Source organism: Carassius gibelio, chromosome A16 (genome assembly GCF_023724105.1).
Source record: "Carassius gibelio isolate Cgi1373 ecotype wild population from Czech Republic chromosome A16, carGib1.2-hapl.c, whole genome shotgun sequence".
Taxonomy (NCBI): domain Eukaryota; kingdom Metazoa; phylum Chordata; class Actinopteri; order Cypriniformes; family Cyprinidae; genus Carassius; species Carassius gibelio.
Window position 1 is genome coordinate 13,116,105 of NC_068386.1, and position 24,819 is coordinate 13,140,923.

Sequence of the window (24,819 nt, forward strand, 5' to 3'; positions counted from 1 at the left end):
AGTATTTTATTTTTATTTAAATCCTGTATCCATTTGATACTTGGTGTGAGGAAAAGATCCAAATTCAAACCACATTCATTGGCGATATGTATCTCCTTCATCTGTAGCTATACAGTTACTATTTAAAAATGTGCCGTTAAGAAGTTTTACAACAAGTTTTACGGCAGCGATATCAAACGCTCATTGGCTCTCGTCGGTTTCGTCAGAGATTGCGACATGCCGTTTTTCCTGTTGAAGCTAGTTTTTAATGAGAAGCGTGCGCCTTGAGGGAGTGGATCGGCATAGTATTTTCAGCATTTAACAACTTAAAGGTCACATTTTTCGTGTTTTTTTTTTTTTAGCTTTGATTGTGTTTACAGTGTGCAATATAACGTGTTCATGTTTCACGTGTTAAAAAACACAGTATTTTTCACACAATTAACTTATCTGTATACCGCTATTTTCATGGTCATAAAAACAGGCTGATGTCTTCCTTGTTCTATAAAGTCCCTCCTTCAGAAATACGTAAGGAGTTCTGATTGTGCCAGCGGTTCCTGTGTTGTGTTTCGACACTAGCTTAGCACCAGTGCCCTCCTGGAAACGCGATTGGGCTAGTTTTAGACAAGTTTTGAGAAGCAAGTGGGCAGGATTTGTTTTGAAAACCTGGCAATCCTGATCTGAAAGCACGTGCTGGAGATGTACTTATAATCACAGAATGCCTTTACTGACGAGATGCGCATGAAAATCGCATTCGATTTTTAGCACAGCCCTACCATCTAGTTAACAAAGCTAAACAGCATTGCCCTTTGTGTAATAAGTTACAGAAACTGTTAAACGCACCAACTTAAATAATAAAATACACTTACTTGTTGTGGTGCATAAACAACGCCTTCTCCAGACAAAGAGGGAACTGCTCCATCCTTCAGGAATAATCTTTGTGCGAATCCGGCATTAAACTGATTGAGATTGAGGAAGCTGTCCTCAGCAAGCTGTTTTACACATAGTTTTACATGTTTATTATAATTTTCAGGAACCCGAATTAAACATAAATTGTTACCATTGATCTCTAAGTACAGCATCCCTGGGAAGCCCAAACAAAGGTGACTGGACTCTGAGATGAAAATAACAGCGTTTCGATGACATGGCGTCTTGGCCTCTTCAAACACAATTCTTCCTCTTTCTCTGTATGAGCGCAACAAGACCACGCCCCCGTTTGTGTATTCCTGTGGGCGGAGGTTAGTCAAAAAACGGTTTTAGTGATGTCATTACTGCAGGAACTAGAGGGATGTAGTCCAAACTGGTCGTTCAATGTAGGCGATGCCCTGCTCCTCGCACTAATATATTATATTCTGCCACAGAGGACTGCAACTACAATGCATCATCATTTGCACTACTGTGGTACTGCTCTTTGTCACATCTGTAATACATTATTATAATTAAGTTACATGTGTCTATCTGTTACGTTTCTCTTATAGACTGTATACTTTATACACTCACTCTTTATTCATCAATTTGTTCTTTATAAAAATAAATAGAAAAACCAATGCAATAAGTAGACTGGACTAGACTAGGACCTTGGTTTCCAAATGAAATAAAAAACTTGCTTTCATCTGAAAAGAGGACTTTGGATCACTGGGCAACAGTCCAGTTTTTATTGTCCTTAGCCCAGGTCACCTCTGATGTTGTCTGTGATTCAGCAAATTCCTTGACATGTCTGTGTGTGGTGGCTCTTGATGCCTTGACTCCAGCCTCAGTCCATTCCTTGTGAAGTCCACTCAAATTCTTGAATTGATTTTGCTTGACAATCCTCATAAGGCTGCGGTTCTCTCAGTTGGTTGTGCACCTTTTTCTTCCACTATTTTCTTCCACTCAACTTTCTGTGAGCATGCTTGGATACAGCACTCTGTGAACAGCCAGCTTCTTTGGCAATGAAAGTTTGTGGGTTACCCTCTTTGTGCAGGGTGTTTAATGATTGTCTTCTGGACAACTGTCAGATCAGCAGTCTTCCCCATGATTGTATAGCCTAAATTGGTGGGTTTTTGTTAAATGTGAGCCAAAATCATCATAATGAAAAGAACCAAAGACTTAAACTACTTGAGTCTGTGGGCACTGAATTTATTAATACACACGTTTTACAATTTGAGTTGAATTACTGGAATAAATTAACTTTTCCACAACATTCTAATTTATTGAGATGCACCTGTATATAATATTAGTCATCAGTTAATATTAGCTGTATGAAATTAAAATATAGTCCCTAAAGTTTTCCTCCTTTGGTTTCATCAGTTATCATCTTGGTTTGTTGTTCATTTTGTTTATTTATTTGTATAGTATTTATGCTGTTTTTTCCCTCATCAGCAGAGGTCGCTGCTTCACAGCATTTCAGCATCAGTCCGATACTCTCCTGACAGTGATAGAATAGCCCGACAGCTTTTGAAAAACATGCAAGATGATCTTGGTGTTCTGACTGGACGGTTCATTTTCGTCCCTTTATATTGCTATAATGTCTACCCTGTCCATCTTGTAGAGCAGAAAAAAATTATATGGTTAAAATTTTACAAATTACTACTATTGGTTTGATTGCATAAAAGTTCTTCAAATGCAATACATGAGTGGAAAATGGTGTAAAAGTGTAAATGGCCCAATCAGGAAAATAATAATAATAATAATAATACAACAGAAAAAAATCGTCTGACTGTCTATAAGATTATTGTTAGGTAATCATGTGAAGCACATGAACACTATGTGTAACACACTGTTTGTCTTCTCTTTTTTTATTGGTAAAGCACTTTAGGCTACAAATTGTAGCCCTTATTTCCCTCAGGGATTAAAAATAAAAACGTATTATATTGTATTGTCAAATATGTTTAGATTATGCAGCAGAAAACCTAATGCTAAATTTAATTGTGTGTTCAATTCAATTTAAAAAGTTCATTTGCAGATCATGGAATCGTTTTGTTGATCTTCAGTTGGTCCATGGGGACTAAACTAGCTGTGATTCAGCATTTTCACACTATTGTGTGTCACCAACTGGCAAGTTCAGACCCACCCTGCACTCTTTTTGGTGTTTTAGGGACTTTAAACACCTGTCACTTTTTTCCGTTTGCTGTTCTATACCCGCTCAACCCCACAATGAAGGAAAGTCCCAAACTGGCCCAGGTAACTCCAGACCCCTGGTGTGAGGAGGAACTAACTAGTAGGGTGTAGGCCAAAGAGAGGGAGGGGTTTACTGTCTGAGATTTTTATGTTCACATAATATGATACTGTGCCTTGATTATTATTATTATTATTTTAAAATATTATTATATTTTGATCGTACATAGGGATAGATCATAGGGCTGACGCAAATGATGTCAAAATCAAAGCAAACACAGAACATTGTCCTAATGTTAGCATATTAGGTTCTCATTTGGTTGTTTCTATTACTATCGTTCTTGGAACATTCTCATTAGCTTCTGTTTTATAACCAAACACCTTAACGTCTTCAGAACGTTCTAGGAACCAACAGTTATTATCCGGACTATGTATCTGTAAGGGATGGGGGTGCTTTCCAGATAAGATGCTGAGATAGCGTATGAAAGTCAGACATTTGTTGTTGTTATCGGTATGAGTCATATATCTAATCTCTAATGTGAAAAAGGACCGTATGTGATCAGTTCAGTCAGTCACAATGATCCGCTGGCCGATATGAACGTGGTCAAATACAGGAAGAGAGACAGAAGGCTGGGCCTGGCAGGTTTCCCGACATCAGCTGAGGGAGATCCCCGCGGAGATCCAGCCCGCTTCCTACCAGGCACTACCAGTGAGCATTAAAACCGAGCACGGCTGAAAGGAAAGCAAAACTACACACCTGTTATCTAACAGCTCGTGACACATTTATGTGCACTGAGAGATACAATCACAAACGCTGGTGTACATCAGAAAGATTCAAAAGACAGTTTCAAACGTGCCACACATTTAATAACTAAACCGAAACCGATGCCCCCGTCCTACAACCACCTAAAACGAAACCTTTACTGGTCCTGATTGTCAAATACAAAGTGAACCTACTAATAAATGCTACAATTTTCATCTAAACTGCAAAGAGCCTCAGCAGTACCTTTTAATCGTGTCGCAAATGAGAAGCTTGCGAACGATTCAGTTATATCTGAAAGGGGAAACCCCAGAGTTCACTCACCCTCCTACTTCCTAATTTGAGTGAATGAGAGAGGGAGACTGTGAATTTAGTTCAGATTACAGAGACAGCAGAACAGCACACAGGTTATCATCATGACAGCAGTGCGTGGTCAATAATAATAATAATGATAATATTAATGCACATGACATATTGTCATTGCCCTAAAACGTCATTATTCTAATTGCACGTATAGCCAATTATTTAGGATTTTTATTCAGTTCTATTTTTTTTTTTTTTTACTTTTCATTTGAATAGAAAACTTGTGCATAAGAGAAGACTATGACTTTAAGTGCTTCAGTGAGCTGTGCTAAAACATCTTGAGCAGAACAAATGTAAGTATGTTGTTTAATCTAGGCAACCTGAGGTGATAGTCATCTTGGGATCAAGAAGAGATTGAGATTTACATAATGTTGATAAAAGGATTCGTCTAAAACCCATATATCGCCTACCTGAGGACAATGACCATGAGTGGCAGTAATCACACTGTGCGATCTGTGCCACTGGATCTTACCAACAAAACCCGAGAGCGTGGGAGCTGCGCGCAGGCGGCAGACCAAGGTCGCCCTAGACCTGCTCCAGAAAGACAGGTGGAACCGGGACACAAGTGCAGCAATGGACACGGAGTTCTTCCATCCGAGCCACAGGACTGCTGTGACGGATCAGTTTCGCAGAGTACTCAAACAGACGCTGTGGGTGTCAGGGGAAATAGGACGCTTGAGGGTGCCAAACAAACCCGAACTAACCCTAACGCTGCAGGGAAACTGGCTGATTCCTCAATTTCCAAACTTCCGCCAAGGAAACGTCCTTTTCCTCTGGATGTGGATCATGACAACAGTGGTCCAAGAAACGATCCACCTAGCCGGGAGCCAAAAGTTTTGAAGAACCCCGAGGCTCAGATAGACACAGATGCACAGCGGATATTTTGTACATTTGGACATAAACCAAGCGTTAATGACTCCCGGTTTCCGTCACACTTAACACCATATCGTAAGTTTACAAAAATGTTTATTTTTAATGATCACCAACTTTATATTTAAAGTTCCAAACTTGGATGTCTTTGCGTAATTTAGTTTGTTATATCATTGTGAAAGTATGTGTGTCCGTCTGCGTGGAGCGCGTGCGTAACATATGATTGCGCAGTCATGGTCAGTCCAGTCAGCGAGCAACAGTCAACACGAAACCACTGAGCTGATCAGCAGGATGTTTGGTTCAGCAGCCTGCAAAACGTGTCAGTGGGTTAACACGCGTAGGTGACAACGGGTGGTGTTGTAAAACATAATGTTTCTCTGTTTTTTTTTTTTTTTGCAGTACATAACCAAAACCGCATATTGACTATCAGTTTTTACATCTATAAAATACAAGGTAAAACCGTTTGAAAACATTAGCAATGTAAATTGTATGCATGAGTTAATGTCAAAGTATTTTCCCCACACCTTCCCATTATTGACTAAATTGACAGCCTTGGTTTTACACCACTCCACAGTGTCCATTATACAGATAATCTAACATAATAATAATAACATAATAATCTCCAGAACTGGGCTAAAAACCGAAATACATTGATATTAGTACATTCTCCACTCTTACAGGTGCTGTGCCCAATTCTGACCCCCTGCCAGATTATTACCAACTGAGTATTGTTAGGTTTAGGAGTAGTTGTGGGAGATGGGTTAGGATTAGGCAATCAGGTAGTGAATTGAACAAGGGGGGTAATAATTTGGCAGGGGTCAAAACTTATTTCTTGGTTTTTATGAAAATGTGCTATGCAGAACTTTAGTCTGTTAGACCTTTTCTTGAAGATAATCTATCTAAACCAAATATATGCACACTGCGACTCAGGGGCACTGTAACAGGGAAAAGGTTTAGACAATTCCAAGGGCCCGATGAGGGAGAGATAGTCTCGCTGAAGCTGAAGGTCTGGAATTCTTGTCAGCTTTCATTGGCCAAGGCCCGCCCATGTCGTTTGACCGACATGTCCAATAACCAACCACCGTTCGTTTCGTTCATCGTATTTTAAAGATTCTATTCCGCAAACCTTAAATATTACACATACTTTTGAAAATCCAGCGTTTAGTTGATCCTGATTAAGTTTTTAATTAGAAAAAAAACAATAATTAGTGCGTAACTATTTCATTTATGTTGGTTTGACATGCATGCTTGATTTTGTTTGGGAATACAAATAGGTCTTCTTCTCTGGGTTTATAGCAGGTTGTACATGTTTCCAGTGGCCTCGGCAGCCTCCTCCACTGGAGAGCACAGATCATCTGCTGGCAGATATTCCTGAGGCAACACGTCAAGATGAAGATGGTGACACGTGAGTCTTTTGGCCTTTATGAAGTCTCAGTCATTTCATGGCATGTTGTAGTTCAAGAACTGATTATGGTGAAAAATCCCTCAAAATTGTCTGTCATGCATTTCAGCAGGTAAAGAAGTAGATCAAACCATATTTTATAATATGTACTGTATATTTAACTGGTCAGGTTCAAAGTTAAACTGCACATTGGTTTATTATTAGTAACTCTAGGTAAATTATGAGTATTATTAGGGTGGACATGTACTTTCTGTTGGCTCTTTGGAAATTCCAGATTATCCTAGATATGTCACTCTGATTCTTGCTTAGTCATCCAGAACAAAAAGATCCCAAAAATATTCTTGAGTGATAGGTTCAGCGGGCTTAGCCTTCTGTTTATTGTAGTCTTAGCTGAATCACAAGAGTCAAGCACAGAGTCATCATGACCCCTTTTACCCAGTACATTTCAACTTCCTATAAGAAAAGATTACCAAAATGATTTTATCTGATGATCCACACCAAAAACAGAGATTCTGAGAACAGAGAAAGGGAGACTGATTCTGGATTAAGGTATGTCTTGTGGGTATGAGTAAGAGTAACTGAGAGAAACTGGTTTCATGTGCTGCTGTTTCAGGGGTTGGTTTTATGAGTGTGGCTATAATGAGGATGCCAGAGATGAACGTTCTGGCTCCCTTAGGCTCTGGAACAAACACAAACGCATGTACTGTGTTACTGTAATATCTGAACATTTACTCAGTATGAAAATAACCTTTCTCATGTGAGCGAAACTTCTCCAAAAGTGACACCTGGTGTCAAGCAATATTGATATCAAGGTTTAGTCATCAGCAGATAAAAACATCGCTGTACGCATGTAATGCTTAGTAAGCAAATGAAGCCAATTCCAATTTTGAGAAATGAAATATGTGGAGCACTAACCCAATTTTTATTTGACTCATCACACATAGCTTCATAAAATCTATCCCATGTGTATGCTTAAAGGGATAGTCCACCTAAAAATGAAAACTCTGTGATCATTTACTCACCCTCATCCATCGTCTGTTGTCAGCAGTGAAGTGATATATGAATTCACTGCGAAATCTTCATGTTGAAATCTTTCGCCCTCAAACGAAATTCCAGATTATGTTAAAATGACTGGATTGGATTCGCCTATGAAAATTCGCTCAATAGGAAATGTGTCAGACTGTCAAACATTCAGACTTTCGGTCATCTTCAGAACCCTATTCAGAACATCATATTCTCTCTATATCTCTGTTCATCCATTGAGAGTCTATGTTGTCAACATTTTAAATCATAGGGTAAAATTAAGCCATAAAAATCAAGCAATTTCAATTAAGTATCTGAAAAGACACATTAGCACATTAGACACATCATATGATGATGCAGATTAATCAAAGCTTTTATTCACATATAAACAATGATCAAGGCAGATACATACAGCACATCAAATATGGTAAACAGACACTCCAGTGTGCTTGCTTAAAGGTTTGTTTTCACATGCCACGCATGTACAATCTTTATAACTCAATGGATGGACAACAAATGATGAGAGAATATTACTGTTAATTCATTAAAGAGTTAATTAAAGGAACAGTGGTTCCTGAATGGGTCATTCTTTTAAGTCAGATCTTTTGATTGAATGTAGTTCACAGAATCTACTTTATTTCAAGTAGTACTGTTTCTGTTCTCAAAGATCAAATCACTGGCTTGCTCCACTGGAGGAAGGATATCAGTAAATGAGTTTTACATTTTGGATTGTTTCTATCATAAAGAGTCAAAAGATACAGCATTCCTGTAGCTCAAATGGTAGAGCATGACACTAACAACACCAGGGTCATGGGATTGAATCCCACTGAATGCAAATAGTCATATGTGTCAATGGTGCTTTTGCATGTCAATGTAATTGCATAGACAAGAGCGACCAGTAAACAATTCTTCAGAATGTCTCCTTTCATCTTCCACAGAAGAAAGAAATTCATGATGTGTTCAAAATAGCATGCAAATGATGAGGTTTACTGTTATGGTGTACAGCTTTCTTAATAAAATGTTTAGTTCTGTTGCTATTTTGATGGCTTTTTATTGGTTAGACTTTTTAACCACATTCTCAACCACATTTCTTCCCTGAACTGATACACTGCTGATAGTTGTTAGCAAAGTTTTGGTTTCCAGTAGGTCCCTATTTCTTAGTTTCTGTCTACTGTTTACATGTACATCTGTCAAACATGCTTTTCAATCAACTGCATTTGCACAAACAGAAAAACAAGCTTGCCTAAATTAATTTCTCTCACACTGCCTCCCCCCTTGTCTGTACTCTCTTACGTCAATGGGCTTCTCATGCTCTCACCTTGTTTTCTTCTCAGCAATTCTCAGACCCTCATTTTCGGGAAAGCCTGACGTGAGCGCGAGTCTGTTGTGTGACTGCGGTTTTTTCAGGTGTCTTTCTCTCGCTCTCTCTTTCATTTTTTTCACTGCTTTGTGCATTTAAAATGAATGGGCTCAAAACCCAAACATCCGCTCTTCACTTCCTTTTTTACCGCTTTTTCTCTGTTGCATATCAGTCTCTCTCTCCCCCTTTTGCTCTGTACTGTTAGCTTATATACCAGTGCCATTTCTACTCTTCATACCTACTTTTTCTTTCTTCCTCCTCTTTTATAGTTTGCATACTTATATGAAGCACCATAAGGTTGCATGGCAGGTCTTTCATGCTTTAAACATCTAGTTCCTCTAAAAAAAAAAACTTTTACTCACCCTCATATTGTTCTAAGCATGTCTGACTTTCTTCATTCTGTGGAACATAAAAGAAGTTAGTTTGAAAAATGTCTCTTGTCTGTATTTTGTCAATTCAGTGAAACTTGCAGGGGTCCACTGTATGTTTTGCACCCCAGTGACTTTTAATATTGACAAAATATGTCAATATTAAACAGTTTTGTTTTTTTTTTGTTTTTTTGCAAAAGAAAGGTCACACAGGCTTGGAGCGACACATATTACTGTTGCTCAAACAGTAATGCACGAGGTCAGTAATGCTGTGGATAGCAAAGTCATGCATTTGTTTCTCTGATAATGTAACCAATGCACTGTAAGTCAAATGGCAAATATTTTTAGGTTATATATGGTGTGTAGGCTGTTTTCAGATATCATTGCTATGCAGAGAATCATAGAGCCTTGACACATGGTTACCTTCAATCACCTTTCTTGTGAGAATTTTATCTTCTCTTCTGTTCCTGTAATAGTTTTTATATTAGTGGTTGCATGTCTTGTGTTTGGCACAGGCTGTTTATGTCTTGTCTCAGCCTCTGAGCTTGTTTTCTGGAGCAGAAGCAGGCCTGTGTGTTGAAGGGGATGTTAGAGGTTTGTGTATCTGGGCTGTACAGGATGCCACACATGCGCCACAGCCCCACCATGAGCCCTTCATCTCCTTCTGATGATGTTCAGGTTCCTACGTCAGTCTCAGCCTGGGCCTTATCTGGGGCTGCGGTCTAACTAACTCTCAGTCACTTCCAGGAACCCAAAGAGTTTCTTCTTTCGAAAAGAAAGAGAGAGAGAAAGTAAATTCTGGCCTGCAGTATAGTAAGTGACAGCAAAGCAAATGATTATCACATACAGAAATACATGTGATATGTAATTTATGGTAAATAAAAGTTAGTTTATATATTTATGATGGGTCTGTTAATCCAAATGCTGGCTTTTCTGATGTAGGAGGGACAAGCAAAGATTTAGTTGAGGGAATAGCCCAAAAATGAAAAGTTGCTGAAAATGTACTCACCCTTGGGCCGTCCAAGATGTAGAGGACTTTTCTTCATTCTTCACTAGAAATCTAGCAATTCTTCACTTACTCACCAACGACCTGTCAATCACATGAGATGGTAGCAATTATCAAACGGCAAAGATCCAATTAACTCCTGATGGATAAATCCTGTCCTACATTTTTTTTTCTCATTTCAGAAATGTTTTATTCAAATGAAAGTCTCAATAGAAAAGACAATTGTAATTTCTGACTTTATTAAAATTGCCGGACTTAAAGGCCCCTGCACACATTATAGCACTTACTGAAAATGCTATAGAAAGAGATTTGTTAATTGTGTGCAGCTGTACTTTTTATTTATTTATTTAGCCATATCACTGTGGAGCCCAAGACTGGTTGCCCACTGAAGCTAATGAGGGTTGAGCATGGTATCTACCTGGATGGGAGACCTTCTGAGAAAACTAGGTTGCTGCTGAAGAGGTGTGAGTGAGGCCAGCAGGGGGTGCTCACCCTGTGGTCTGTGTGTGTCCTAATGCCCCAGTGTAGTGATGGGACACTATACTGTCAAAAAAACAGAGATCCTGACTCTCTGTGGTTATTAAAAAAAAAACAGGATGTCCTTCAAAAGAAATATATAGGCGTAACCCCTGGTGTCCTGGCCAAATTCACCAATTGATAGTTTTCAGTCACGTGACCGGCTCCAATACCCCACGGGCAAAACATCCATAGAACTGCAGCATAAGCCTGTCAATTTTCTATCTGTTCCAATCCACAAATATTTAGATAATCTCTCAAAAGAATAAAACAAATATATGTGAACAAAATGTTTTGGCCATTAGCAATCCATAATCACCCACTGCAATATTTCTTAACCCACTTAAAAACAGTGGCAAATTCTAAAATGTTTAATGTGGAAACACATAAAGTGTCTTTTAAAAAGTTATATTAAAAGATCAAATTCAGGACATGCCTCATGGATGCTGCTTGCTTTATGCAGGCAAGCAGATGAGCCCGGAACGAGAATGCAATGCACTAAATGGTTACACTTCTTTTTTATAAAGTTTTTCTATGGGAAAACATTAAATATTAAACTTTGCGTTTATTTTCTGAGTTTTTCTGCTTGCTTGTACAAAGTATGCATCATCAATAAGTGTATACTGAATTTGGCCTTTAAAGGGTTAGTTCACCCAAATGTTAAAATGACTGTCCATTTCCAGAAAGGTATTAAAAACATCATCAAGTAGTCCATGTGACATCAGAGGGTCAGTTAGAAATTTTTGAAGCATCGAAAATACATTTTGGTCCAAAAATAACAAAAATGACGACTGTATTCAGCATTGTCTTCTCTTCCGGGTCTGTTGTGAGAGCGTTCACGGCGCTGTTGACGTACGATGCTGCTAACGTGTTTTCTGGTGCGCCCAATAACAAAGATAACACGTCAGCAGCGTCGCACGTCAACAGTCACAGCAGTCGCATTTGTGTGTAATGAATCTAGAATATAAGAAAGAAAACAAAGAACTGTTCCTTTTTTTTTGAGATGCACCTAGAAATGTAACCAATTCTTAATTTATTTATCTTGCAAAGAGTGTGGCCTTTGCACTGTGATGCAGGCCAATCTCACATGTTCTGTGTAAACATACAGTCCTCAGACTTGATGAAGACTGCTTGATCAACAAAGCAGCATCTTCTCAGAAGGCCTCAGCACGTGGCCCTGATGGCAGAACTAAAAAAGCATGAGATTTCCTGAAGTGTAGTGACGTTGAGCTCACTTACAGGAAAGGAGACAAATAAAGAGAGAATTAAGCTACTAATAAACTCTTCTGCTTTCTTATGAAAACCAAGGAAAAGAGAAACCGTAATTTGGCAGTTCACTGAGGCCGGTCATAGCCTGTATCAGGCCAGCTTGCATTCATTTTGACTAAAGAGCTCTTCTCTTCCTCTTTTGGTTTGATGCTTCAAAAAGGGGTTTAATTCAACAGTGAATGTTGTTCCAAACAGAAAGTTATATTTCAAGAAGTCAGGTGGCTTTGGATTTTTCTTTTTTTATTTTTTTTTAAATAATCATCACCTGTTCTTATACGTGTTATATATAGATTTGTGCTTATACATGCAGTATTTAATTTAATTCCCTCTGTTTTATCTTGCCACAATGGAATAACCCACATGAAGCAATCGCAATGTCCCTTTAGGACAATATTTACATTGATATCAGTAGGAATATGAATCAGTACCATAATTCAAATCATTTGCTCTCCTGCTGTCTGTGTTCCGGCTTTTAATCCCACAATGACTCAGTACGGGTCAAAAGACAATATAAACAATGAGTCCCTGTTCTTCTCTGTTCCCTTTTTCTCTATAATTTGTCCTGCTGTTGCAGTATGACTTCCCATCAGGCCTATTAACATTCTTGCCACACTCCTGAGACCTCTTTCATAGTTCATAATGAACATTCTACATTGATGTCTGCATAATCCTAAGTGTTAGTCCTGCTAAAAAGTGTTCAGTGTTTTATTAAGATGACTTCTGGATGTTCACAAATGATCTTGAACTTGTTTCAATCTTGTTTTGCATGTTACACTGATCGGTTGCTAAGCAAAAAAAGGACTCTTGTTGCACTTGTAAATACACTGTTCTTGTGTTTCAAGTCAGTGCAAGGTTCTTCTTTGTAATTTTTTCAGGGTTTCATGGGAAGTTCTGCTAGAGGAGTCTGAAAAGCAGAGAAAGCCCCTAATGCAACTGCAAATATAATGATAATTAGTATTCAAAACAGAAAGAATGGTGCCATTGTCCCTGAGGGCAGGAAGTGACTTCAAACCAAAGTAGCTGTTACTGGAAGCAGATATAGAAAGAAAAAAAACATAATTTAAAACATTTCATGAAGAGTCCCTCTCTCTTTCTCACCCAGTGTTTTCTTCCTGTTCCCAAACTTTGACTTCTACACTCTCACCTCAGAGAGGCTTTCTGTGAAATGATATAGAGATAAGCATTTCTCTGTACTCACTGACTGTGGTTGCATTAAGAGCCACTGTGTACAGGATGAGTCATGCACAGGATTGTCACTCAGGTGAAGGGTTATTCTTTCAACCTTTTAAACTCGTTGGTTGACCTGTGTAGGCCATTCAAAAGACAGTCATACCTGTATTGTTCAAAGAATTGCATCACTGTACATTTTAATATTTAATCATTTTGTTTGTGTGTTTTAATGTTAATGCATTCACGCAGTGTTTTGTTTGGTGAATAATGCATGTGTTTGTTTGCCTGTTTGCATTTACAGGCCTCTTCACATTGCTGTTGTCAAAGAGAATTGTAAACTGGTCATCCGGCTTATTGAAATATATCAACAGGCCCATATAAACATGGACGTTTTCAATAACCTAAGACAGGTAAAGTGTACAAACACACATACACACACAAACAAACTCCTTTAGATATCATGAACAATAACAATGAATGATATTTTGGAAGCATTTATTAATCTAGATCATTGGTTCACAACCACAAAGCCGGGACCCACTAGGGGGCCTTAGCAAACGTGCAAGGGGGGCGCAGGATGACTTAAAGCTGCAGTAGGTAATTTTTGTAAAAATATATTTTTTACATATTTGTTAAACCTGTCATTATGCCCTGACAGTAGAATATGAGACAGATAATCTGTGAAAAAATCAAGCTCCTCTGGCTCCTCCCAGTGGTCCTGTTGCCATTTGCAGTTACAGACCGCTCCCGGTAAGAAAACAACCAATCAGAGCTGCGGTCCGTAACTTTGTTTGTGTTCAAAATGTAGAAAAATGTATATAATAAGCGAGTACACCATGAATCCATTTTCCAAACCGTGTTTTTAGCTTGTCCTGAATCACTAGGGTGCACTTATAATAAGTGTTTATATTCGGACTATTTTAGATTGCTTCGGGCGTACCGCGGCGGAGTAACCCAGTACCTTTGTGATTCTTCATAGACATAAACAGAGAGAAGTAGTTCCGGCTACAATGTTCTTCCGCAAGATGCAAGCAGTTCTGTTTATTAACCGCTAGAGCGTCAAAAGTTACCAACTGCCGCTTTAAATGATTCAAATTGATATAGAATTATTCATACAATTAATATTATTATTAATAAGTTAAATAATCTAATTACTTAAAATTAAGATATTAATGTCAAAAATGTTTATCTATTCTAGATTAATGATAATTTCTACATAGACTAATATATGTTTAATGTTTTAGCTTTAAAAATTGTATTGGTTAAATTGACCAATTGTATTTTGACCAATTGTATTTTGAACAAATTTGACTTGATAATAATGGTATATATCATAAACAGTAGAAGTGAAAATACATTTACTTACATTTATGCATTTCACCGATGCTTTTATCCAAAGCGTGTATTCCCCAGGAATTGAACCCATGACCTTATGCGCTGCTAATGCAATTCTCTACCACTGAGCCACAGGAACATATACTTTCAAATGAAATGTTAATGTTAGCTCATTAATGAAAGTTAAGGAATCAAACCTTATTGTAAGGTGTTAACCTCTATAAAAAATGAGCTTTGACATTTGTGCTGATCTCCTTTGGTCTTTGCAGCAGGATGTAGCAAGATAGAAGAGAGTTAATGTTGGTGAATGTTTAGAAGATTAGAGAATTTAATGCACAAAGAACACCAGGCTAGTTAAACCTAAATTCTTGTCCCTCTGGTTAACTGTAATTTCCTCAAATGTATTCTTAACTGTCACACGATACCTTTAAGCTAGATTTGAGCAGAAGAGGAAATTGCTCCTAGGACACTTTTGTTCTCAGGTAATGCCACTGAATTGCTCGTGGTTATCTGAGTACTTCTAGAAATGCTAGCCTGCCGGCTTGTGTGCTCACCACATGGTGACCACAACACACGCAACCCGTGTCCTCATGTTTTCCCCATGTGTCAGGAACATAAATTGAGCGCACAGACCTTTCAGACTCTTCCCAGGCTTTCACATCCTGTTCTTCTCCTTTTCTGGTTGTGTTAACCCCTACTTCCACCAACCGCATTATCAATTACCGCCATTGCATGTCTGGCCAGACCTCAAAAATCACCTCAAATTCATGTTTAGGTTTCACTTGACGCACAGATGCACTCTTTCACACACACAAACATGAACGCTTGTACATTCACAGGTATCCAGCAGTTACCAGAAGCTGCGTGTACATCTAAGCCACTGGCTAAAACTCGTTTCTGTCAGATTGTTGAGGTTACATTTAGTGTTATATCCTGTCTTCAATTCTTATTTCCCCAGAAATGTGAACTGTGCATTAGCATGTCTTTGAAGCTTAGATGGAGCTTTGAGTAACTTTGGTTGCCACATTGCTTGAAAATTAAAAATAATTTTGGAGTTTAAAAATTCAAGAATAGCGAGTAAATACAGTGAGTGATGCAGTTTTGTAATGGTAAGTAGATACACAGCTGGTACTGAGGCAAGTGTTACTACAGCTATCATTATTACTACCACTAGAATTTGTATGTGCCAGAATGACTTGTATCACAATGTCTCCGTTTCCACTCCTCACGCTTTTAAAAAATGATTGTGCTCCCACATGTCTGTCATGATCAAACGCCGGCACTAACATTTGAAATGCACATGAGAAAAAAAACATGCTCCGTGTGTGTGTGTCTGTGTGTGTGCGTGTGTGTGTGCATGACAAATGTGTTTTTATGTGTTATCTATTATCAGTCAAGCTAGACCGAAGCTGACGAGTTGTTAGCATGACTGTAAGAAAATTCAGTTTACGTTTTATACTTTTTAGAGTGTATGTGCAAACACATGTAAAGCGGCTGCTGCATGCATCTGAACTTAAGTATCCTCATTCCGAGAAGTCACATGACCCCCCTCACACCCTGGGTTGTTTCTCAACATACCTTGTGTTGAGGTTTGCAGGGTATTAAAAGGGACTTTCCCTTGCACTCGTTTGCTCTTTCTCTCTCTTCTTCAGCCTTTTAACATGCTTATCTTTTTTATCCTGAAAAAAAGTGCTTTTACTACAAATTAGAGACCCATAGATCTTCGCAGGACGACTATACAATTGCCTAACTATGCATAACTATATTAGCATTCATAAAATGCAAATTGTGCCAATGCTTTTTGCTGGTTTTATAGTGATTTTGTTGGTGCATGTTACTCCATAGAAGAAAAAAAAGATGGCTGATAATGTCTAAAACCAGCTGAGCACCAGCTTGGCCAGGCTTATACCAGATAAGACCAGCAAACCATCTTTTTAGGTCCCTTCATCAGTGCTAAATCATGCAGGCTTTAGTTTCAGTTCACTACAGTGTGTTTTTGGCTCATGCATCTTCCCACTCAGTTACTTTCCTTATTCATCCAACATTCCACTCTTTTTTTCCCCCTGTGTTTACACACAGGAATAGGAATCTGAGGACTCACTGCAGGGGAGAGGAAAGGGATTTTCCCTCTCTGATCCATCTCTTCCTGTCAGCATTCCCTTTGCGCGATTATTTCTGACTTTTCCTTTCCCTTTCTGTGTCTCTCTAATCCCTCCTTTTCCAAGCACTTACAGTTTCTCTTTAAACCTATTGGTCAGTTATTGCCGGTTCAATGGTATTGTAAAACGAGAAAGGCACTTTTACGCTAGAATTTCTCTCCATATTTTCTCAATGTATGGGATTTATTTCTTATATAATTTCCTGTTTCAGGGCTCGCCTAAAGAGGATGTAAGTGGGTTTTGTCCATCGCTGTTCCTACGTTAGATTTGTAGTGATACAATTGATCTTGGCAGAAAGAAAAACCCAGCAAATCTTTGTGTGGTAACATGTCTTCTAACACATACACTCACCAGCAAGTGTGTGATGCATGATGAGTCAGACAGGATTCAGGGAAATAGGAGAGTTGTTTTCATTGGAAGGGAGGGCCATAGACATTGTGACACCAGAGGAATTTCTGTCTTCATTCTCGCTGTACTTTTTTTTTCCTCTCTACTGTGCCTTACTGGAACACCCTCCCTCTAGTGTCAAACCGACCCCCTCCATGTCCTGCTAGCACATCTGAGCTGATGACCTTCTATAGTGGGTACCATTCAAAACCACCAACCTCTTTTTATCTTTCAATCTTCTTCTGTCAACAAAACACATACCTGACAGATTACTTGTGTGCAGTATAAGCTTCCTTTATTAGCAAAAATGCTAATATCCAATGTGTTTGTAGCGTACAACTGAATGCAAGATTGCACTGTGACCCATGTAGTGTTTTATCTTTTCTTCCTTTGCCTGAGTTAAATGAAGGAGCTTCAAATAAACTAGTGAAGTATGTCGCCATTTTGACTCCGTTCATGTTTGTTAGGCTTGGTGTTATACCTCTTTGACTTTATTATTTAACTGCTGTCGATAGCACGAGTTCTTTCAATGTAAGATTTTACTTCAGGTGAAGGAAACAAAAGTAAACTCACCCGAGATTGTTTTGACCAAGATTAACCAACTGTTCACTCACAAAACAGACACACAAACATAGCCTTGTAATGTCAGTTAACGTTTCTACTGTGAATTTTATTTGACATTGAAATAAATTATATAATATTTAATATTTTGGATAAGTCACTGCAGGGCTGTTTGCAAAGGAGATTTAGCCCAATTTATCCTATTATTATCAGATCTATGGAACTGACATTTTAAAGGGTTAGTTCGCCCAAAAATGAAAGTTAGGTTGTTTTTACTCATCCCAGAGGCATCCTAGGTGTATATGACTTTCTTCTTTCAAACAAATCCATTCGGAGGTATATAAAAATATTCTTTCAAGCTATTAAATGCCACTCAGCGGATGTTGCATGCATTAGTCCAAAAAAAAAAAAGTGTCTCACATGGCTCCGGTGGGAGGACAAAGGCCTCCTGTGGCAAATCGATGCATTTTTATAAGAAAAATTTCCATTTTCAAAATGTAATAATCACTTTAATGTAGCTTGTACCTACAGTTGTACATGGAACTAGCTCTGGGCTGATGATGTAAGAGGTCAGCATTGTGCATGCGCCGGTGAGTCTCGTGAAAACCAACATTTCTTTAAAGTTTCCTTGTGTAACCTCTTGGCTTAAATCGAAATCCTCTTACATTCTTCTTTACAAATCCTCATTTTGTACTTCTGATTAGTGAACATTATTATGTGATGATCTCTTTTCTTCATGCGTCACTTCAGAGCAGCTCATGCGCAAAGCTGACCTCAGACGTCATTCCCCCAGAACTGCTTCATTTACAACAGTGAGCGCAAGCTAGATTAGACTGATTATTACGGTTTTAATAATAAAATATTTTGTTTTTACTAAAACGCATCGATTCACTACAGAAGGCCTTTGTTCACCCCATGAAGCTCTGAAAGAATTTTGACTAGTTTTGTCTGAAAGAAGAAACGCATATACATCAAGGATGCCATGGGGTGAGTAAAACACAGCCTTATTTCCATTTTTGGGTGAAATTACCCATTTACCTTTTAGACAAGTTCCAGGTTAGCAGCTATGGTTACAGGAATCCACACCAGGATGTGACTCATCAGCTGAAATACACCTGAACACCATATCAGACCTCAAGAGTGGTAGATTTTTGTAGATACACTGCTTAGATATTGACATGTAATAGGAGTCGTGGGAGTTTTGATTATGCGGTCTAAATATAATTGTGGATTTAATTGACTGAATCAGTAAACTGTCTCTCTCTCTCTCTCTCTCTCTCTCTCTCTCTCTCTCTTCTCTCTCTCTCTCTCTCTCTCTCTCTCTCTCTCTCTCTCTCTCTCTCTCTCTGTCACCCCCCCAGACACCATTGCACTTGGCTATAATAACCCATCAGCCTGCTTTGGTGAAAGCTCTGCTGGATGCAGGTGCTGACCCTGGAGCTTTGGACCGTAACGGACAGACTGCGCTGCACTTGTGCTGTGAGCGCGGAGAGGCCAACTGTCTGTCTGTCATCCTCAGACACTACCCCCAAAACCCCTCGCCTCATCTGGAGATGAGGAACTATGAGGGTAAGTGCTGGACCTAGATCTACATGAGTATATCTATATGCATTTTTGTCTGTGTACCGGTAATTTTTTTGCAGCATAGCAGAAAAAAAAGAAAACGGTTATTTCAGTCGTCTGTTAGCTTGCATAAAGATGTGCTGACACTAAACCTCTCTTGACTATGGTCCTGTTTAGTACAGCAATACGGACAAATACATAACTGTAAAAATATAATTTCACTTGTCTGTGTCATCATGCAACACATCTGAATATTCTACATGACTTCAGAAGGAAGAACTTTTTTTTTATTCCACTGGGGGGCAGTAGACAGAAAAAGTAGTCTACTAGTCATGGATTTTCCCGCATGAATGTCTGATTATGTTTTTGAATATTTTTGTTCATCAGAAATGAGGGATGTATATCGCCATCTAGGTTTATTTGTGGATTCTGACACAAAGATTCCCTCTTGTAACAGTGTACTACTCATAACCCCTTCTGGACTGCTAAAGAAAAATGCAGATTATGCAATTATGCAGAACTAAAGTTTTATTATTCATTTTATTTTGTCAGTGTAGTCCTAAACAGTCCTTACAGTTGGTATTTGCTTCATTCATGCATATGAAATGTAACATGAGACATTTCCTGTTGTTGTCACAATTCAAAAAGTCCCTAGAAACACAGTGAGGAGGTGTATTAGTGTTTTTGTGTAAATGTATTTTTGTCATTCAGATTACAGCCTGAAGATTTTTATGTCTAATTTAAGGTCTGACGCCTCTCCACCTGGCTGTGCAGAATGGAGATAAAACGTTGGCACAAATCTTATTGAAGAGTGGAGCTGAAGTCAACGCTGGGGTCAGTGAGTTTGTCATCATTTCCACTACCTGTTATGTTGTCTGGTGTGATGTTATTATATTTTCCTCATGCATGAGTTATTGCACGGGGCACGAGTTGTGTATTATGATCTATAATCTTTGCTTCACACGCTATGTGTTTACTGGGTCTCTTTTTACTCTTTTATCACAGGATAATAAGAGTGGTCGAAGTCCACTGGTTCATGCTGTAGAAAACAACTTTACTGACATAGTCATCTTTCTGATTGAGGTGTGTGTGCATACATAAATATACATTTGATGAGTCTTCATTTGTTTCACAATCGGTTCCCTTCATTTCTATTTTGTTCATATCTGTTAGTGAGCACAGGGATGAACGCGTATAACCATGAGACTGAAACCTTTAACTATTGATCTTTATTACTCCGTTTTTATCCGTGTGTGTGGTTATTCATGTTCACAATGTGTCTTTCAGAGTGGGTGTGATGTGAACGCACAGTCTTACAGTGGGAATACAGCATTGCACAGCGCCTGTGGCAGGGGTCATATAGAGATCGTCAGGGTCTTGCTGAAAAATGGAGCCGACAGTAGTCTGAAAAACAACCATAACGATACTGCCATCATGGTCGCGAAAAACAAAAAAGTAAGAACTAAAAGAATGGCATTCGTTTATTTGGAAACACACTATATATTAATCAGTCATGCCTAGTGATGAATTATTATTATTTTTTTATGTTCATCAGCATTGTTTTGACAAAAATACAGAAAGTTGTTTAAATCTTTCATTACAATAGTTTATAGATTCAGATTATATTTAAAATGCAAACACTGCCAGCAAGTGGCGATTCACAGAACTTTCATTGCTCAGTTTTATTGCATATTAATTACCACACAGACATATCAACAAAGATGGATTATAGTTGTATGAAGACCCTTTCTTGTAAGAAACAAACAACAACAAAAATAATAATTGCAACTTTACATTCCACAACTGCGTTTAAAAATCTCTGTATTTGAACTTTATTGATGAAATTTTGCTTAAAATGCTTTCACTTTAGAAACTTTAGCTTTATATAACTATCGTATCTTTACTTCACATCATCAAATTCATCTCAAATTTTAGCCTTATTTCCTGTGTCAGTTCAGTTCGTGGCCCTTGGAGTCGAAACCCCCATTAGCCTCATAATCCATAACTTCTGTGACTTTTCGAAATACAATTATTCATGTGGTTTTGTTTTAAGGTATCTGATGTGCTGCGTGGGAGAGGCACTCGTAGCAGCACTGTGAAAACTGGCAGTAATGGTAAGCATCTCTCTGAAATTACAAGAGTGGGTTTATTTCTAAACACCTTGTTTAAAGATGTTCACTCAAATTTTGCTCTGCTGTTTAGGCTCTCTGTCCCCTGGCAGCTCCACCCATTCCCCTCGAACGACTCCCAGTTTCTCCCCACATTCTCCTGTGACTCCAGTTTTACCCCGAAGTCAGTCAGCAGACAACATTTCAGAGCATCGGTCACCGATGAACAGCAGTGAAGAAACACTGCAAATGTTGCCACGGACACACCATAATGTAGCAGTGGACAACAGGGCAGGCTACGGAATGGCACTCCATCATTACCCATATCTGTTACCGTCTGGGTACAACCAAATTAAGCCCGCTGTCCCTCATATCCAGAGAAGGATGCCATTCACAGATTGCTCATTTTACTATCCCACTGCTATTCAAACACCTCCTTATTACCAAGATGCACGGATTATCTTAGTCCCCAGTTTCCCTGTGCCTGCCACATATGGCTCTCCTTCACAAGGTGCCGTTAACCAATCACGGCCATCCAGTCGCAGCAGTGATCAATCAGACATGTCTACTGTGAGTGCAAACAGTGAAGAAAGAGGTGTGAGTTGATAGTTGCTCGATGTTTAAGCAGCTGGTCATCTTAAAGGGGATTGTTCACCCAAACATGAATATTCTATCATTATTCACTCAGCCTCACACTGTTCCAAACCTGTAGTTTCTTTCTTCTGCTGAACAGAAAATAAGATATGAGGATGAATTGGTATGTTAACCAAACAGTTGCTGGTAGACAGTGACATCCATAGTACGGAAGAAAACAAAAAATACCATGGAAGTCAATGGCCAACAGCGACTGTTTGGCAAGCAAAAATTTCTGAATATCTTCCTTTTGTTCAGCACAAGACAGACATTCAAATAGGTTTAGAGGGTGAATTCCCACCTTTAAAGGGATAAATCACCCGAAAATGAAAATTCTGTCATCATTAATTCACCCTCATGTTGTTCCAAACATGTATAAGTTTCTTTCTTCTGCAGAACGTATTTTGAAGAATGATGGTAACCAAACAGTTTTGGTAACCATTGACTTCCATTGTAAGATGGAATGACATTAGGGTTAATAAATGATGATTTTGGGGTGAATTATCCCTTTAAATGGTGTTGTTTGAATATTATTTGTGGTTGGACAACATACTGACTGATTTATAGCATTTATTTGTTTCTAAGCATTTTTCAAATATATGTTGATTCTGATATTGTTTTTTCCAAATCAATAATGTGTAAGTGTATATTTGTGTTACCAAGTGTTTTGCTGCGTATTTGAAATTATGGTAATTTTGTCATGTATTATAAAAGGTTATGATATTTATACTTCAATAGCAAGATGTCAGAATTATTAAAAAAAAAATATTTTGTTTTCATTTGCAATTTTCTTCTTGTTTACAATCGAAACTGCATGTTGGTCAGTGTGTTTAGTGACATCGTATTGGCTTTCCCATGTTCAGATTTTCCAGATTTTAGTTATTCAAATTAATTTGACACACACACACATACAATCTTTAAGTGCATTCATGTTTTAAAAAAAAAATGTCAGAAATTGCACTTTACATTTTGCAGCTATCAAAAGGGTGTTATTAGGGTACACAAATGACAGCTGATATCCACCAAGTATAATGCCAATAGACACCACGATAGGTTTATCTAATGAACGCAGTGACATTGTCAACTATTGTCAAAAATGCCATATACACAAAATCCCCAAATTGTGACTACGTGCAACTCTTATTTTAGTGCGAGTCTTTGACCATTACCAGAATTTTCAGAAACTGATTACAATTATAACTACTTGGGTTTTAATATGCATTTGCTGTAGTGGTACTTAATGGTGATGTTGCTGACAGTTATGTGAATGTGTGAATTTTGCTTTTCATATGAATGTGTGAATATAAGTGCAGCATAGTATATAGTAACCTAATTTACTATGAATAAAAAAATACATATTTTTATACATATGTGTGCATTTCATGACTAATATTTTAATACATAATATGATTATTTCTTTGATGTTAAGCACTTTTGAAACTAAACATTTTTGTTATATGAAGGTCACATTAAAACTGTCTTTGAAACTTTTTCCATGCCTTCATAATTTGTTACTACTTTTCAAAAGCTTTTTTTTATGTAGCCTATAGTTTTATTTAGCCCAACTATCTTAAATGGGTCATATGATGTTGCTAAAAAGAACAATATTTTGTGTATTTGGTGTAATGAAATGTGTGAAAACACATTGATTTTTACAAAGCTCATCGTTCTGAAAAGCGATGTGTACGCTGATTGGCCGGCCATCCAGTGCGTCGTTTTTGGTCGAATGCCTCAAGTGTGTGATGGAAATGTTATGCTACTTAACATACTGTCATGGCGAGTCCCGGCTCAACAAAACAAAACCATAAACTGTATAAAAACATGGATGTAGTGTGACGTCTCCCATTGGTTTCTGAAGAGCGTTTTTGAAGCCAAAAGTGGACGGAGGCTGTCGTCGCCATCTTGACAGTGCGTTACCGAGAGTCACTCCCGGATAATCAAAATGGGCAAAAAGGCGGGAGCTGGTTGCTGAAACCACGCCCACCTAGATCGATGGTGGTGACAGCAGTGGCAATCCACCTGTCACTCAAGTGGCTGAGCCCTTAATCATGCAGAACTTTAATGCTTAATATAATTTAAATGGATGAGTTATAAAAAAAATCCATCACCCTCACGGTTGTCACGAAAGGCAAAATGAGCTATATAGACCAAAAGGCTGTAAAGGGTTTTTTTTCTGCTCTAAAGTTGGGAATTTTAACATGGGGAGTCTATATGGGACTGACTCCCTTTTGTAGCCAGCCTCCAGCGGCCCGTCGATGAATTGCAGTTTTAGTCACTTCCGTGTTGGTTTCAAGGTTGCTGCTTGGAAAAATCTATAAAACCCATTACAAAGGAGGCATTTGTTGCATCCAGTGGCCACATAATTATTGATTATAATGATTTATACTGTCTTTGTATGCATTGCGTTGCATATAGTGCCGCGTAAACATTAAACCCATTATGTTGTGGATCAGAGAAACGACAAACAACAAGCACTACTCTACACTGCTCAAAATTCATGTTTGAATCATCAGTGACAAATTATTTTAATATGATAAGTACTTCCAGGCTGTGAGTCAGATTGTCCTTGCAAAGTTGGTACTGCCCCACTTTATAGAAACAGCCTTTGTGTGTAGATGGTATTATAGGCTACTTCCGGGGATCAGGAAACTGTCCTCTGTAAAATGTGCTGCACACATCTGAGAATTTGGGTTCAACTGTTCTGGAACAGTGTTGTAATTGTGCAAATCTTCTCACTTCGTGACCTAGAAATGTGGGGGCGTGTTTAAAGGAGGTGTTTTAGGAAGGTGTGGTCGAGTCTTACCTTTTACAAAGAATATCTCTTTGGGTTTGAGACTTTAGTCTCTGCCACTTTAGGGATCTTATCTATGAATGTACAGCTTGTAACACTCCAA

The 24,819-nt window shown here is 38.3% G+C and overlaps 1 protein-coding gene across 2 annotated transcripts; it reads left to right on the forward strand.

The window, feature by feature from the left end:
- Positions 1-4,194: 4,194 nt before the first annotated feature.
- LOC128030668 (B-cell lymphoma 3 protein homolog) lies at positions 4,195-23,291 on the forward strand. Of its 2 annotated transcripts, none has more exons than XM_052618471.1 (9): positions 4,195-5,143; positions 6,365-6,470; positions 13,481-13,589; positions 18,983-19,190; positions 19,930-20,018; positions 20,190-20,267; positions 20,472-20,639; positions 21,238-21,298; positions 21,387-23,291. In XM_052618471.1, exons 1-9 carry the CDS (start codon positions 4,615-4,617, stop codon positions 21,896-21,898), a joined length of 1,860 nt encoding a protein of 619 aa, XP_052474431.1. In that variant the 5' UTR covers positions 4,195-4,614; the 3' UTR covers positions 21,899-23,291. The 2 variants fall into 2 exon arrangements, with proteins under 2 accessions (XP_052474431.1, XP_052474430.1); XM_052618470.1 differs by having other exon boundaries at positions 4,196-5,143; positions 6,362-6,470.
- The last annotated feature ends 1,528 nt before the right edge of the window (positions 23,292-24,819 follow it).

Excerpts from the sequence above, each read along its gene's own strand:
- LOC128030668 (XM_052618470.1), top strand. The coding sequence starts at position 4,615 with ATGACCATGAGTGGCAGTAATCACACTGTGCGATCTGTGCCACTGGAT. Across the intron at positions 20,019-20,189 it reads GAGCTGAAGTCAACGCTGGG|GATAATAAGAGTGGTCGAAG; the intron begins GTCAGTGAGTTT and ends CTTTTATCACAG. Across the intron at positions 21,299-21,386 it reads TGTGAAAACTGGCAGTAATG|GCTCTCTGTCCCCTGGCAGC; the intron begins GTAAGCATCTCT and ends TCTGCTGTTTAG.